The 17007-nt window shown below is 34.7% G+C and overlaps 1 protein-coding gene across 4 annotated transcripts in view; it reads right to left on the reverse strand.

Moving 5' to 3' along the window:
- ANKRD12 (ankyrin repeat domain 12) overlaps positions 1 to 17007 on the reverse strand; it is a 140935-nt gene that overhangs the window by 50053 nt on the left and 73875 nt on the right. For 3 of the 4 annotated variants that reach the window (XM_054587368.1, XM_054587367.1, XM_054587365.1), the window contains 3 exons: positions 14998 to 15144; positions 11490 to 11690; positions 9354 to 9496 (listed from right to left, as the gene is read on the reverse strand). In XM_054587368.1, coding sequence (XP_054443343.1) covers positions 9354 to 9496; positions 11490 to 11690; positions 14998 to 15144 — 491 coding nt within the window. The remainder of the gene's footprint in view (positions 1 to 9353; positions 9497 to 11489; positions 11691 to 14997; positions 15145 to 17007) is intronic. The other variant, XM_054587366.1, reaches the window with a different exon arrangement.

A 17007-nucleotide genomic window follows, 5' to 3' on the forward strand; every position in this document is an offset into this window, starting at 1 on the left:
TTTTAATTTCCCTGGGTTTTCTAAATTAGGAGTTGGCAAATTTGGTTTACAGGCCAAATCTTGCTTGCCAACTAAAAATAGTTTTTATATTCTTTTAAAATACTTTAAATAGGGCTGATAAAAGAGGTATAGAGGAAAGAGAAATAGAGAAGGAGGAGGAGCTGGAGGTGGCATGTGGCCTGCAAAGTTTAAAATATTTACTATCTGGTCCTCAGCATAAAGGTTGTGCTAAACCCTATTCTAGGTCAGTAGCCACTCACTCCTCTAATTTCCATCCCCCAAAATATTGATTTTCTTGTTTCTTCTTTTCTTAGTCCTTTGGGTCTATGTCCCTTAAAAATTTCCCGTTATTTTAGGGACTCGAGAAGACAACTGAGGTAAAAAAATTAGTTATTATAAATAATACTGTAGTAGGCATCTTTGTATGTTAAAAATTTTCCATTTTTAGGCTTATTTCCTTTAGCTAGAGATCTAGAATGAGAAAAAAGAATAAAGGACCTTAATATGCTGAAAGCTTCCTATACCCATGAGGAAATAATCAACAAATATTTATTATATGCCTATGATCATTCAGGGACAACTGGTTCATTCAAATAGATTATTTATTCTAAATTCTAATAAGAATTTAAAGTAATTTAAAGTTGCTCAAAACATAGCAGGCAATAAACTTAGAAGTAGATAAAAATGATGAGACCAGAAAATAAAGACAGGTGTCTAAAACAGAACTAAGAATAAAGCCATTATAAAAACGTTTATTATGAAGTACTATGCACTTGTAAAAGATGGGACAAAGATTAGGTTCTTAGTAAGCTACGTTAATCCTTTCTTACTCTAAATAATTTAGATAGGTTACAGAACTGCTCTCTTTCTGCTTCTCCCACCTTAGAAATGTTTTATGAATAGCTGAAGTCGTATGAGTACTCTTGAGTGAAACTCACAATATACTATATAATTACAAATGAGAGTTTGGTGGTTCTCATTTTTCCTCCTCCTTAGGTACGTGAAAAGAAAAAAGAAAAAAGTAGCCTCAAAAGCTCCGAATTGGACTCCTACTCTCCTAGGATGGCTGGCAGGAGGACAAACAAAAGTCTCTTGAAAATAGCATACCAGTCTCCCTCCAAAAAGTCACTGGAAATAGTGTTTAAGTCCCCGTAAGTATATGAGCTCAAAGGTCGTCTTTTGGAAATATTTCGCAAATATGTGCATATTTAAAAACTTGTATTCATAGAAACAGATCTTCTTACTCACAAAGCAGAATTCTTCAACATTACTTTTAGAAATCAGGAAATCTTTACCTATCACATTTAAAATAAATCTATTCACCTTTGATAAAATATCAATAATGATGATAAGGGGAGGTGTATTTAAAATATCACAGCCAGAAAATGTATCAGTTTCTGATAAATTCAGTGGAAAAGGAAATGTGCCCTATGTATTGACAGGCCTTGTGTATTAAGACTTTGACATTCTGTCTATCCTCAGTCAGTTATCTATTCATCCACCCATTAATGTACCTACACATGCATTCAGTAGAACTGAGTAAATGCTTCTTATGTGACAAACAGTTCCAGGGGTCACTAACAGAGAACAATACAAAAAGCTTGTATGCATCGTACTCACAGAGCAGTGCAGGGAACAGACAAATATATCAATAATAAATAATGTAGTAAGTGCTATAATTTAGATATGTATGAACTGCCAAAGGAGCAGAAAAGACTAGTCTAGTGGTAAGCAAGGACCAGTTTAGGGAAAGTAACATTTATAGGCTATTTTTCTTCAAAATTAGAACTTTGAGAACCATGAAAAATAACACAGAAAAATGTAAATGACAAAAACAGCAATTTTAGGGTCCAAAATATTTAAGTATATTTGAAAAAGAGCAATATAAATGTAGCCTTTTAATCTTTTACCTCTGACATGTCTTTAAAAATTTATATTTCAAGGTGTTTACATGCACAGTACCTTCTTTTTCTTCAAAATATCCCCTATAGATAGGTATTATTTATTACATAAGTTAAAGATGAAATAAAGGTTCAAAAAAGAAAAGTATTTTGTGCAAGATCACACAGTCTGGCCAGGCTAGGATTGAATTCCTATCTACCTTCACTCCAAATTCCATTTTTTCCCCAATAAGGCAGAGAATGTTTGTTATTAGAGAGAGAAGAAAAGGGATTTTTCAGTTATCTCGTCCAGACATACCAGAGAGAAACCCACCAGTCAAAAAGCTGCGTAAAACACAATCTTGTCAATCAGGGTTTCAGAACCAAATTCAAATATGAATTAACAGAAGTTAGCAGAAGATCTCAATTTGAAAATAAACCAAACCAGAGCAGTAATATAAAGGATTTTGGAGAAATCCATGACCATGCAGGAAGTAGAACAAACGATTTAATTAATATCCCCAGAGTTTTAAGATGGGCACCAGAAAACTGAAAATCTCATGGAGAGACTGACAATTCCATATGGGATCAATGGTAGAGATATCCCAGGACAGCAGCTACCCTACAGATCTAGAGGGCAAATAGTCCTGATGAGAGCAGAATGCAAGATATCTTGTACAAAAGGATATGAAAAATTAGAGTTCCGGCCAAGACAGGGGGGTAGGCAGAAATGCTTTACTTCCTTGCACAGCCTTTAGAAGGATAACAACCAATTTAAAAACAAAACACAACCAGACTGCCAGAAAATCAAACTTCATGGAAGTCCAACAACCAAGGAGTTAAAGAAACATTCATCCAGACTGGTAGGAGGGATGGAGAGGGCCCCACCCCCAGAGGACAGGCAGGGAAGCAAAGCAGCGGACCGCCCCGGGGATCCCACATTTGAGTGTGGATAAGCTGGGAGGAACAATAAACTGGGGAGTGAGACAGACTGTGAAACCCAGGGTTTCAGTGCAGGAAACTAAAGACTCAAAATCCTCTGGCTGTAAAAATCTATGGGGGGTTCAGCAGCGGGAGAAACTCCCAGTCTCACAGGAGAGTCCCTTGGAGAGGCCCACACGGTCCTAGAATGTACACAAACCCACCCACCTGCAAATCAGCACCCGAAAGGGCACAATCTGCTTGTGGGAAGTGAGGGAAATGACGGGAAGTGCAGCGAGCCAAGCAAGCGACACTGTTCCCTCTCTGACCCCTTCTCCACAGACAGCACCACAACACAGCTAGGTGGGTTTCCCTGCCCCTGCAAATACCTAAAGCTCCGCCCCTTACACCATAACAGGTGTGTGGAGACAAAGAAATATGGCCCAAATGAAAGAACAGATCAAAACTCCAGAAAAACAACTAAGGGACAAGGAGATAGGCAATCTATCTGATGCAGAATTCAAAACACTGGTAATCAGGATGCTCACAAAAATGGTTGAGCTCAGCTGCAAAATGAAGGAAAAAATGAAGTCTATACAAAGTGAAATAAAGGAAAATATAAAGGGAACTAACAGTGAAGGGAAGGAAACCAGGACTCAAATCAACTATTTGGGGCAGAAGGAAGAAATAAACATCCAACTGAAATAAAATGAAGAAACAAGAATTCAAAAAAAATAAGGAGAGGCTTAGGAACCTCTGGGACAACTTTAAACTCTTCACCATCCAAATCATAGGGGTGCCAGAAGGAGAAGAGGAAGAGCAAGAAATTGAAAACTTATTTGAACAAATAATGAAAGAAAACACTCCCAAACTGGTGAAGGAAACAGACTTCCAGGAAGTCCAAGAAGCCCAAAGAGTCCCAAAGAAATTGGACCCAAGGAGGAACACACTAAGACACATCACAATTTAGTTACCCAAAATTAAAGACAGAGAACCTTAAAAACAGCAAGAGGACAGGAGATAGTTACCTACAAAGGAGTTCCCATAAAACTATCATATGATTTCTCAAAAGAAACCTTAGAGGCAAGAAGGGGTTGGAAAGAAGTATTTGAAGTCATGAAAGGCAAGGACCTACATCCGAGATTACTTTTTCCAGCAAAGCTATCATTTAGAATGGAAGGGCAGATAAAGTGCTTCCCAGATAAGGTCAAGATAAAGGAGTTCATCATCACCAAGCCCTTATTATATGAAATGATAAATGGACTTATCTAAGAAATAGAAGGTCAAAACTATGAACAGTAATATGACAACAAACTCACAACTATCAACAACTGAACCTAAAAACCAGAAATAAAAACTAAGCAAACAACTATAACAGGAACAGAATCACAAAAATGGAGATCACACAGAGGGAAGGTGGAGGGGGTTAATGGAGGAAAAGGTATAGGGTTAAGAAGCACAATAGGGAGGCACAAAATAGACAGGGGGAGGTTAAGAACAGTATAGGAAATGGAGAAGCCCAAGAACTTGTATGTGTAACCCACAGACACCAACTAAGGGGGAGGGTGTTGTAGGGTGAGGGGAGGTGCAGGGAGGAGGGGGAGAAAAGGGAGAAAAAAATTGGCACAACTATAGTTGCATAATCATTAAAATATACTTAAAAAAAGAGAAATCACAAAGATATTTCCCCAAAATAGTAAACTGATCAATAAGATCAAACACACTGATCAGTGTATGATTGAGAAGCATTTTAGAGTTACATCAGAGAGATTAAGAACAAAAATAGGAGAGGAAAAAGATGGCGGAGGAGTGAAAGGGAGTCACGCTGACCTCCTCCCAAAACCAAACTGGAATTGCAACTAAATAATGGAGTAATCACCTGGAAAGCAGTGGAGCGATAGTGGGAGAGGAGCCTTGGTGCCGCGGACAGCGGATTCGACTCTCACACATCCCAACGGGTGAGAATTGCGGTGGAGGCTCGAGAGGGTGGGCCGGGTGCGCACGGGCACTGGCACCAGAGGGACATTGAAACGGCCAGTTAGCGTCCCCCCGAGAAGAACGGGGTCTGAATCATAAACAGGAACCCCTAAACTACAGCCGCTAAAGCCGAGAAAACAATGAATGGGTCAATAATGAGATAAGAGAAGAAATAAAAAAATTTCTGGAAACAAATGAAAATGAACAGACAACTGTCCAAAACCTATGGGACACAGCAAAGGCGGTCCTGAGAGGGAAGTTCATAGCAATACAGGCTTACCTTAAAAAGATAGAAACATTTCAAATAAAAGACCTAACACTACAACTTGAAGAACTGGAGAAACAACAACAAATAAATCCCAGAGCAAGTAGAAGGAAGGAAATAGTCAAGATTAGAGCAGAACTGAATGACATAGAGACAAAAAGAACAATTCAGAGGATCAACCAATCCAGAAGCTGGTTCTTTGAAAAGATTCATAAAGTGGACAAACCTTTAAGCAGACTCATCAAGAAAAAAAGGGAGAGGACCCAAATTAATAATATCAGAAATGAAAGAGGAGAAATAACAACTGATACCACAGAAATACAAATGATCATCAGAAACTATTATGAACAATTACATGCCAAGAAATTTGAAAATCTTGAGGAAATGGACAAATTTTTAGAAAAGTATAATCTTCCAACACTGAAGGAGGAAGAAACAGAAAGCTTGAACAGACCGATAACAGTTGGGGAAATTGAAGCAGTAATCAAGAAACTCCCAGCACACAAAAGTCCAGGGCCAGACGGTTTCCCAGGAGAATTTTACAAAACATTTAAGGAAGAGCTAACCCCTGTCCTTCTCAGACTATTCCAAAAAATCCAAGAGGAGGGAAGACTGCCAGACTCCTTCTATGAGGCCAGCATCACCCTGATCCCAAAACCAGATAAAGACCCTACAAAGAAAGAAAACTACAGGCCAATTTCGCTGATGAACATAGATGCTAAAATCCTCAACAAAATATTGGCAAACTGCATCCAGCAATACATTGAAAAGATTATCCACCACGATCAAGTGGGATTCATCCCAGGCATGCAGGGATGGTTCAATATACGCAAATCAGTAAACGTGATACATCACATAAATAAAAGAAAAGACAAAACCACATGATCATCTCGATGCAGAGAAAGCATTAGATTAGGTACAGCACCCAATTATGATCAAAACACTCAGCAAAATGGGAATCAATGGGGCATTCCTCAACGTAATAAAGGCCATATATGAAAAACCTACAGCCAATATCATACTCAATGGGCAAAAACTGAAAGCTTTCCCACTAAGATCGGGAACACGACAAGGATGTCCGCTCTCACCGCTTCTTTTCAACATCGTATTGGAAGTCCTAGCCACAGCGGTCAGACAAGAGAAAGAGATAAAAGGCATCCAAATAGGAAAGGAGGAAGTCAAACTATCATTGTTTGCAGATGACATGATAGTGTACATAGAGAACCCTGTAGACTCTACCAAAAAACTCCTCAACCTAATAAGTGAATTTGGCAAAACAGCAGGATACAAAGTCAACATTCAGAAATCAAAGGCGTTTTTGTACACCAGCAATGCAATAGAAGAAGAAGAAATCAGGAAAAATATACCATTCGATATAGCACGAAAAAAGATAAAGTACCTAGGGATAAATTTAACCAAAGACACAAAAGACCTGTATGCAGAAAACTATACAACATTGAAAAAAGAAATTAAGGAAGACACAAATAAATGGAAGCATATACCGTGCACATGGATTGGAAGAATTAATATCCTCAAAATGTCCATACTACCAAAAGCAATTTATAGATTCAACGCAATCCCTATTAAGATACCAATGACGTATTTCACAGAAATAGAACAGACATTTCAAAAATTTATATGGAACCATAAACGACCTCGAATAGCTGCAGCAATTTTGAGAAAGAAACACAAAGTAGGAGGGATCACAATACCGGATATCAAACTCTACTACAAAGCCACTATACTCAAAACAATCTGGTACTGGCACAAGAACAGACCCATAGACCAGTGGAACAGAATAGAAAGCCCAGAAATAAGCCCAGGTCTCTATGGACATCTAATATTTGACAAAGGGGGCAGAAGCATAAAATGGAGCAGTAACAGCCTCTTCAACAAATGGTGTTGGGAGAGCTGGATGGCTACATGCAAAAAATTGAAATTGGATCATCAGCTGACACCATACACAAAAATAAACTCAAGATGGATAAAAGACTTAAATATAAGTCGCAACACCATCAAAGTCCTAGAGGAAAACATTGGCAGGAAACTCTCAGATATCCCACGCAGCAATTTTTTCACTGATATGTCTCCTAAAGCAAGGGACATAAAGGAAAGAATAAACAAGTGGGACCTCATCAAAATAAGAAGCTTCTGCACGGCAAAAGAAAACATCAGCAAAATGAAAAGGGAGCCAACCGTATGGGAAAATATATTTGCTAATGATACATCAGATAGAGGTTTGATCTCCAAGGTATACAAAGAACTCACTGGACTTGACTCCAAGAAGACAAACGATCCAATCAAAAAATGGGCAAAGGACCTGGGCAGATGCTTTTTTAAGGAGGAGATACAGAGGGCCCAGAGGCATTTGAAAGGATGCTCTGCATCACTAGCCATCAGAGAAATGCAGATCAAAACCACCATGAGGTACCACCTCACACCGGTCAGAATGGCCATCATAAACAGATCCACAAACAACAGGTGCTGGCGAGGCTGTGGAGAAAAGGGAACTCTAGTCCACTGTTGGTGGGAATGCAGACTGGTGCAGCCACTATGGAAAGCAGTGTGGAATTTCCTCAGAAAGCTGAAAATGGAACTGCCTTTTGATCCAGCGATTCCCCTGCTGGGACTATACCCTGAGAACACCAAAACGCCAATACAAAGGAACCTATGCACCCCAATGTTCATAGCAGCACAATTTACAATAGCCAAGTGTTGGAAGCAACCTAAATGCCCATCAGTAGATGATTGGATCAAAAAATTATGGTACATATACACAATGGAATACTACGCAGCAGAAAGAAAAAAGAAGTACTAAACTTCGCAACAGCATGGATGGAACTGGAGAGCATCATGCTAAGCGAAATAAGCCAGGGGGCGAAAGACAAATACCATATGATCTCACCTATAAGCGGAACCTAACCAACAATGCAAAGAAGCAAGGCAAATATGACCAGCAACACTGAAAGGAAAAGAAATCAACAGAGACAAGAGGGAAGGGCGGGGCAGGGAAAGGGAAGGGAAGGGGAAAGTCAAGGAACATATAGCAAGGACTCATGGACAAAACCAAAGGGGAAGAGCTGAGGGAGGGAAGGTGGGAGGGGGCAAGGGAAAGAGGTGGGGGGAAGGCAGAGACAAATGTATTTAAAAAGTAAATAAATTAATTAAAAAAAAATAAAAAAAAATAAAAAAAAAAGACATGAAAAAAAAAAGAACAAAAATAAATGCATAGAAAATTAAATAAAAATAGAACAAGGCAGTATATTAACCGAGATAAGAAAGATCCAAAAAAGAAATACACTTATGGTATACTCTGTGAGTCTCTGAGCAGCAATATTTAATGAAATACTTTGCATGACATAAATAAATAAATGACGACTAAAAATTAGAAAGCAACGTAGCTTGCATCTTGTAAGAAATACAGAGGTAATTACAAGAAGAAACACCTACACACCAGCTGCTTTTGGCTAAAGGTACTGGAAAGTGGGTAGGCATAAAAGGAAGCATTGCTGTTACCTGTATAAGCTGAGTAGCACTTTTCAACTTTCTAAACTATATGCAAATATTCTTTATTAAAAGTAAAAATTAAGTAAAAGAGGAAATCTACTTATTTGAAAAACAAAATCTCGATTTAGAACAATTGCTAAGAGCGTTCCAGGTTGATCTCTCTGGCTGTAAGCAGATCATAGCAATGAAATTAAGCATTAAACACTCTTAAAACATGAGCTTCATTACAACTAAGAATAGTTTAGCTTTGATATTAACATGCCAGAGATTTAAAGTGATAATGGAATTTAAAACCCACATGGTTCATAATATTATAGATACCATTTATAAGCATATATAATCATGCTTGATTATAATATTATGTTTTTATTACTATACACATAGACTATTCAATATATTAAGTAAATAATGTCAGCTAAAATGCAGGAATAAATGTTATGTATACAGGGATCATTAAATATTAACAAGCTCAAGAGAAGATAACACAACACTGCAACATTTTTATTTTAAGTAAAATCTACTTTAACCAGTATATCTAGTTAACTGACAGCATGGCCTGGGAATAAAAATTTTGCCAACTTAAATTATCAGACTAAATAAATTTTATGTAAAGATATTACCAAATCTGACTATGATAGGAATTAGTAGTTCCGAGGCAGGTAAAAGGAAAATAAAATACAGATGAGCTGATTGGGCAGAGTGAAATATGACAGGAGATAGTACGACTAAGAAGCAAACTGAATTAGTCTGGGCTGAATTTGTATTTTGAAATTCCGTATTATTGCTTTTTCTATCATACTTACATCTCTATGTCCACTACTAGCAGAATCATGGAGTGGAGTATCATCATCTAATCCTTGTGTGTTAACATCTGCTCCAGCTGCTATAAGTATCTTAGCGACATCATAATATCCAACATTACAAGCTTCATGCAATGGTGTCCAACCTAAAGTTAGAATACTAATTTAACTATAAAGTCCACTTGAGCTAATTCAATATATATATATGCTTTTTATATTCTAAACCATATATAACACATTGATTCTAAATGCGTACTGTACAGAAAGAAAAAGAAATGGCGAACAAGAAATAAATACCTAAGGAACACCACTAATTTTACAGATGGTTCATTTGTGATAATATTTTATTTCCATTAAGGCTAAATTATTTGACAAAAATATTAAACATTTAAGCCTACTCAATAAATATGAAGTTGCTATGCTTTATATTCATGTCAACTATGGAAAAAGAATAGAAAAAGGAGGCAAAATATTAATAAGCTTGTAAGGGTCTTTCATTCAGTAAACAAAATCCCCTTTGTTTTAAGGGCTTTCATCTGTTCATGCCACACAATCTTTTCTGAATTTAATATTTATTATTTTAACTGGAATAAATTTATCATTTGAGTTACTTTTGTAATAAAATGTTGTATGTTCATGAAATAAAAATTAGAAAACATTAAAAATACGCAGCAGGAAATAAGTATTAGCCATAATTCCAACACCTATATATAGTAATTTAAATAATTTTGCATAAATCCTACTAGATTACCTCCCTCTCATGTTTATAATTTTAGAATAAAACTGGGAAGGTTGTTTAACTTGCTTCTTTTACATACTACAATGAAAATAATCCCCGTCATTACACTTTCCTAGAACATAGTATTACACTGACTGAATATCTCATAATTTATTTAAATAAACTCATTACTGGGCATTTAAATTATTTATAATTTTTAAATATTAGAAACTGTGTGGTAACAAATATCCTTGTATTTAAATCTTTATGCCTATTCATGATTAAACATTTAAAAGAAATGCTTAGAAGTGGATTGTTAGATCAAAGGAAAAGTTTTTTGCTTTCTGATAGATAATATCAAGGTTAAGTCTCATTCTTTAATGCTGATCCTGTATCAGCGATCCCCAACCTTTTTGCCACCAGGGACCCGTTTTGTGGAAAACAATTTTTCCACTGACCAGGCAGCAGAGGGGTAGGGGATGGTTTCAGGATGATTCAAATGCATTATGTTCAAGCTCATCTCTCCTGCTGTACAGCCTGATTCCTAACAGGCCCAGACCAGTACTGGAAACTATGCAGGTTGGGGACCCCTGCATATCACCCTTTCCCCAATTCATACCTAACAGAGAAATGAATTCCAGGTATATTCTAGTAGGGCTATGTGTAAAAGTGAAACAAAAACAGTATTTGGAAACAAAAAAATGCAGGGGTACAGTTTTATGATACAGGAGCAGAAAAGGTTGCGTTAAATAAAATACCTAAGAATCCATAAATAAAAACAATAACTGATATGATTGTATTAAGAATTTTATACAATACTGTAATAAAAATTCAAACATATCCAAAGATAATAAAAATCTTTACATATTTGATAATTAAAATTTACATAAAATGAAGAGCTCTTACACATTAATAACACAATGAAACCATAAGAAACATGGGCAAAGAACTGGACCTGGCAAGTCACAGAATACATATATATTTATAATATGCACAAGAAGATATAGTCACTGTCATCATTAAGACAATCCAAATTAAAAATCTTTTTTTCAACGGTCACTTTGGTAATAATTAAAATGATAACATTCAGTTTTAGTGAAGATGTGAGAAAAAAGCTCTTTCATATAAGTACTCCTGATGGTAGAGTACATTGACAAAAGATTTTTTGGAAGATCTTAGATTTTACTAAGGTCTAAAGATTTTAATATTTAAAAATCAGAGTAATTACTGATGTGGAATTTTAGCAGAGATAAGGGTTTTATGTATACAATCCAAAATAGTTTTCTAATAAAGTACAGTTTTAGGATTTTTTTGTTTCAGCAAAAAGAATTAAAAAATGTAGATTAAATTGTAACCAAAATATGTTTAGATCAATTTTAAATTTTAGTTCCTTAGTTTTAATATTTAATTACTATTCTTACCTGCAAAATCTTTCACATTCACATTTGCCCCTAAACTTATTAATTCTTTGACTTGTTTCACATCTCCTCGAATAGCTGCCATGTGTAAAGGAGTTTCGCCACGTTCATTTCGTTTATTAACTTTATCTTTTTGTCGAGATGAGGAACTAGGAGTTTTCTTTTGGGCTGGTGTTGTTTGTGATGAATGATTCGGTGTGGAATCTATAAGAAAAAAGAAAGTTAACAAAATTCTAGGCTAAATATTTTGTATATTCATTTAAAGGCTTTTTATAGGTAATGTGCTAATTTCCTGAAACAGGAGGAGTATCTTCTTACTCTAACAATTTAAAACTTGACCCAAATACATGGAATAGATTTTCCTTTACGCTTATCAAATATTACATAAGCCAGTTTAGAAAAAAATGTTTTATTGTTTATTCATAAAACTGGCTTAAAATGATTAATAAAGTATCAGCTATGCACCCTAAAAGTGTTTGCTCAATAAATAATTTGATAAATTACAAAAAAAAAAAAAAAGTTATTCTTCATGGCTACTATTCTGAGACCTAGATGAAATGACACTGTAGTGTCACATTGCTGACTCAAAGTATTGGAGTTGTATCCTTTATTAAGTGAAAACTAAGGTCGTGAATGAATTTGGTATGAAAATGAAATTTAAGAACTACAAGAAATATAGAAAGTCTGGAAAAAGGCCTTTAAAAACTGGGTGATAGAGGATAAAATGTACTTTGCTACGGTTCCCATCTTTTGATTTTTGCTTTTCTGTATCAAAAACAAGAAGGGTAACTAGATGATGTCCAACATCCTCTTGTCCCCACTTCGTAACTACTAGAGAAAAACAAAATAAAAAACCTGGTTTCTCATCAGTTAAGGATTCAAGACACATGTACATGTTAATAATTTATTCTGAAATCTACACCTATTTAAAAGAACTGTTCTAAGAGGAAAAAAAGTCTATGGAAAATAATTTTCCAGTGTAATTAGAGCACTAAAGTGATAAGTATCATCCTTTTCTCAATAAGAAAAAATTTTAAGGTTTACCTTTTGAATTTTAAAGTATATTGTGTCATTACCCATTTCCTATCTATGACTTTCTATAATGTGTACTCCATAAGAGCAAGCACCTTGTCTATCTTATTTCATCATATTATTTTGATGTCTTAGAAGACTTCTTGATACATAGTGGTACTCATGCAATATTTGTTTAATGAATAAATGAATTTTATTATAATCTTTATAGCCAAATTACTTAAGAATTATTAGCTGTTGAACTTCTTAAAAACAAAATAACATACTTTTAAATTCACACAATGTGCAAGGAATTCACACAACATTTTCTTAGCTATACCAAAACAATATCCACACACACAAAATTAAAAGCAATACTATCCATAATGGCAATCAGGTTAAACATAACAAAAACATGGGAAATTAATTATGAAATGGATAAAACAATGAACCCTAAACTCCAAGTATATTTCTATGCTGGCAAACAGTTTGGTATTTCAAAGACTTTCCACTCTCATTCTATATACATTAATAAAGTTGACTAAGATGTACCCTTAAATAAAAAGAACAACTGCAGAACAATACTATAAAAATCTTATTTATATTTAAAAACAAACCACAACAGCACTGGCTGGTGTGATTCAGTGAACAGAACACCGTGTTCAATTCCCAGTAAGGGCACATGCCTGGGTGGCAGGCCAGGTCTCCAGATGGGGGTGGTGCAAGAGGTAACTGATCAATGTTTCTTGTACACACTGCTGTTTCTCTCCCTCTCTTTCTCCCTTCTTTCCCTCCTTTCTCTAAAAATAAATGAACCTTTTTAAAAAAATCACAGAAGATGCAATATATTTACATGTTTATGGCTAGATAATTTCTAGAAGAAACTTACTAATTGTTGTCTCTCACGAGGAGAGGTTATTAAAGATAAGGGAGGATTTTACCTTTTTGTCTTACTGTATTAATTCTTTAATTTATACTAATGATAGAGGTTCATGGTATTAAAAAATCAGTTTTAAAAAATTAAGTTTCCCCACCTAACTATTAAATCTGACTCAAAGTCAACATCTGACAGAAAGGCTTAAAGTTTTAACACTGTAAAATATATGTAATGTAGCCACATTCTTTCCCAAGGTGGGGATGTAAAGGTAAGAGAATAACCAAAACATGCTCTACTTAAAAAAGCAGGAAGCCCTAACATTTTTATTAGTGAAAGATATTGGGTACACTCATGTGTTGATGGAAACTATGATACACACAAAGTCTAGAAATTTTATCATGCTCTCCCAGTGTTTTAAAAAAGAGCCAATACAGCAGAAGTTCACGGAAAAACCGTGTCCTTTTCAATGCACTTCAACAGGGTGTTATGTTACTCAAAGACATACTAAGATGTCTTGAATTCAGAGCCAAAAGAATTTTTTTCTCTAGACAAAAGGGATTTACTTTCTTGTATCATTCAATGAGAATTATACAACTTAAATTTTTCTTTTGTATTGTTAACTACCAGAATGTATAGCAAAATTTAATGCTCAATAGTAATAACTGCCCTGACTGGTGTAGCTCAGTGGGTTGGGCACTGTCTGGCAAACTGAAAAGTAACTGGTTTGATTCCTGGTCAGGGCACATGCCTGGGTTGTGGGCCAGGTCCCCTGTTCGGGGTGTGTCAGAGGCAACCGACAACTGTTTCATGTTTCTCTCGCACATTTGATGTTTCTCTCCCTCTTTCTCCCTCCCTTACCTTCTCTCTAAATAAATAAATAAGGTCTTAAAAAATAGTAATAACTATGTCTGCCTTTTATCTACCTTTTTTGCTCCTTTAAATAAATTAGCAGGTTGGTTGGTTTGTTCCCTGTTTTGTTTTGGTCCTGCTGGGAAGCCACTTTCAATTATTTTTGAAAGGCACAGTATGAGAAAAAACACATACATATACATGCTTCCTTAATTGGAAGTGTGAAATGAAATATGAGATAAATTTATGTTAATATAATGCAGACATTTTTCCTTTTAGATCTAGTAGATTTTAAACAATAATAAAATAACAATAAAACTCTTGCTTCTAAAAGTAATAATATGATAAGCTTATCAATTTATCAGCAGGGTGCTAGTAAAGTGAAAAGTAAACTATAAACCTAGAAGAAGCTTTATAGAAACTGGGGTAAAAAAAAATCCTTTGGTGAGGTAAAAGCACACAGTTTGGCAACAGATTTCTCAAGCTGACAAACCAGTTATCTAAATTGCTCATTTTAGCTGACAAATATTTACTGAATGTCCACTAAATGCAAAGATCTCTGCTCTTATAGTTTCACATCTAGTGGAGGATCTAGACAATAAACAATTGTAACACAAAAAAATATAAAGTTACAAACTTATGTTAGAAGAAATTCTGACTACTGTAAATCAAGGAAGATTAAAAATTTAAAGTAGTTAAAAATAACTGTTAAGACAAAGCTGGAGTCTGAGGAAAACTAAGAGTAAACATGAACTCAGTGATGGTAAATATCACCTGGACTGTTGTCTCTTGCTGTCATCTGCATAAGAAGTGCCATCTGCTTTCGCTCTGAGAGTGGGTAACCAAAAAGAATGCTAACTGGTGTGGACTTCTTATTTCCAGTTTCCTTTTTTGTTTTCTTCTTTTCTGGACCTTCTTTCTCTGAAATTATTAAGTATGTAAGAATTTCAAACAAATGTGAGCACTCAAAAGCAAAACATGACTTTTTAAAAATAGATGTTATACATGTATATGAACCAGCAGTAGTCAGACAAAAGAGCACTAGACTTTTATTACACAATTTTCATCCTGAATGTGTTCAAAAGAATTAATTCTGTTTTCAGAAATGAATAACATTTAGAAATTTACTCCCAATAAAATTTGTATTTTAGTAATTTTTCTATTAAAATTTACTTCATCAACCGCATTTCAAATATCCCTTAGTGTTACATCTTTGAAACTTATCTTTCATTCATTATAATCTTATTCTTTTTAATACTATGCCCATATAGCAATATTCCTTCAAATTATTTTCCTAATTCCACTAATGGTTAACTTAACTTATCTTTCATTCATTATAATCTTATTCTTTTTAATACTATGCCCATATAGCAATATTCCTTCAAATTATTTTCCTAATTCCACTAATGGTTTATGCAATCTTCTGAGATGGTAAGTATTTAAGACAAGTTTCCACACACAGAGTAACTATTGATAAAGAGCACCAATCACTTTATTCTAGTTGTAGAAAAGTTGAACAAGAAATATTAATTGAAGCTAAAAAATGAACACATTAAAGATTTGCGTGTTGTGGTTAACAGAGATCTTGCAAAAATTCCCAAATGTCTAAAGATTTTTCACAATGATTTGGTGTGTCCTAAGTCACCTCTCGGACTTTGCTATTTGGGAAATACTTTGGCAATGCAACCAGCATTCCCCATTAAGTGTGAGGAAATTAAGATGGAACTGGATTCCACAGATCAAAGAGATACAGATGTCTCTTTTTTCTTTAGGACTTCTCTGGGAGTTAATTTAGGTGGCCCTATAAAAGCTAATGCAGAAGGTCAGCCTATTTACTATCAAGGCATGTATTTCTTGGGAAACCCTATATAAACACCTGGGATTTACTAATCCAGGTTTGAGGGTCCTGCAAAGAGGGTCTACAATAAATAAATAAATAAATAATGTACAATTTAAAAATAAATGTAAAATAGAAAGAATGAGTGGAAGAAGAAAAAGCTTAGTTGTAGATATTGTGTTTTTGCACCACAGATATGGCCAACAGCTATGTCTACTCTAGGAGATAACCATTCATTAATCAAACGAGTTTGAAGAAAACAATAAAAGTTTGATATTATTTAAACATCATTAAATATTATTTACATCATAAGAACAAAGTAGTAATCTTTTAATGTACTACTTAATCAGAATTTAATGGCATCCTAATGGCCTAGAAAAATTAGAATTCCTAATATTTAAACCCCTCTGCCCACAAATCACTCAAAATTCAATAGCTCCTGAATTGTCCCTTTGGTTGATATTTGATTTTACATAACAAAAAAAAAAATTCAAGATTTAAGTCAGTCTTTAGTAGAGTTTTAATATATTATTATCTTCACTTTCTTCATTTATCATTAATGCTCCAATTTAGTATAAATCCAGTTTCAGCAAGGTTTCATCTAATGTGATAAATTTCTCATAAAGCCCTAAACAGGTTTTCTGAAGGTTGTATTTTTCTGAAACATATACTTTTTCCTAATAATGTTCTGTTCACTTGGTTCTCTTGTATTTAATGAGGAACCCAAACTGCTGTTGTTTTAATGGTTTTCCATCTGAGTAACAAATCTTTAAATATAATGAATGTACTTTTCAGCTAAAAATAAAATATTTAACAGTGTGGAAATTTATAGAAAATACAAAAGATGTATTAAGGAAAATAAGTAAAATCTAGCAATTGGAGGAAACAAAATAAATAAAAAATACATAGTATCTATTCTTAATAATTTCTAAAATATTGGGAAAATT

Source organism: Pteronotus mesoamericanus, unplaced genomic scaffold (genome assembly GCF_021234165.1).
Source record: "Pteronotus mesoamericanus isolate MK-2021 breed Mesoamerican mustached bat unplaced genomic scaffold, CSHL_Meso_final scaffold_118, whole genome shotgun sequence".
NCBI classification, from domain to species: Eukaryota; Metazoa; Chordata; class Mammalia; order Chiroptera; family Mormoopidae; genus Pteronotus; species Pteronotus mesoamericanus.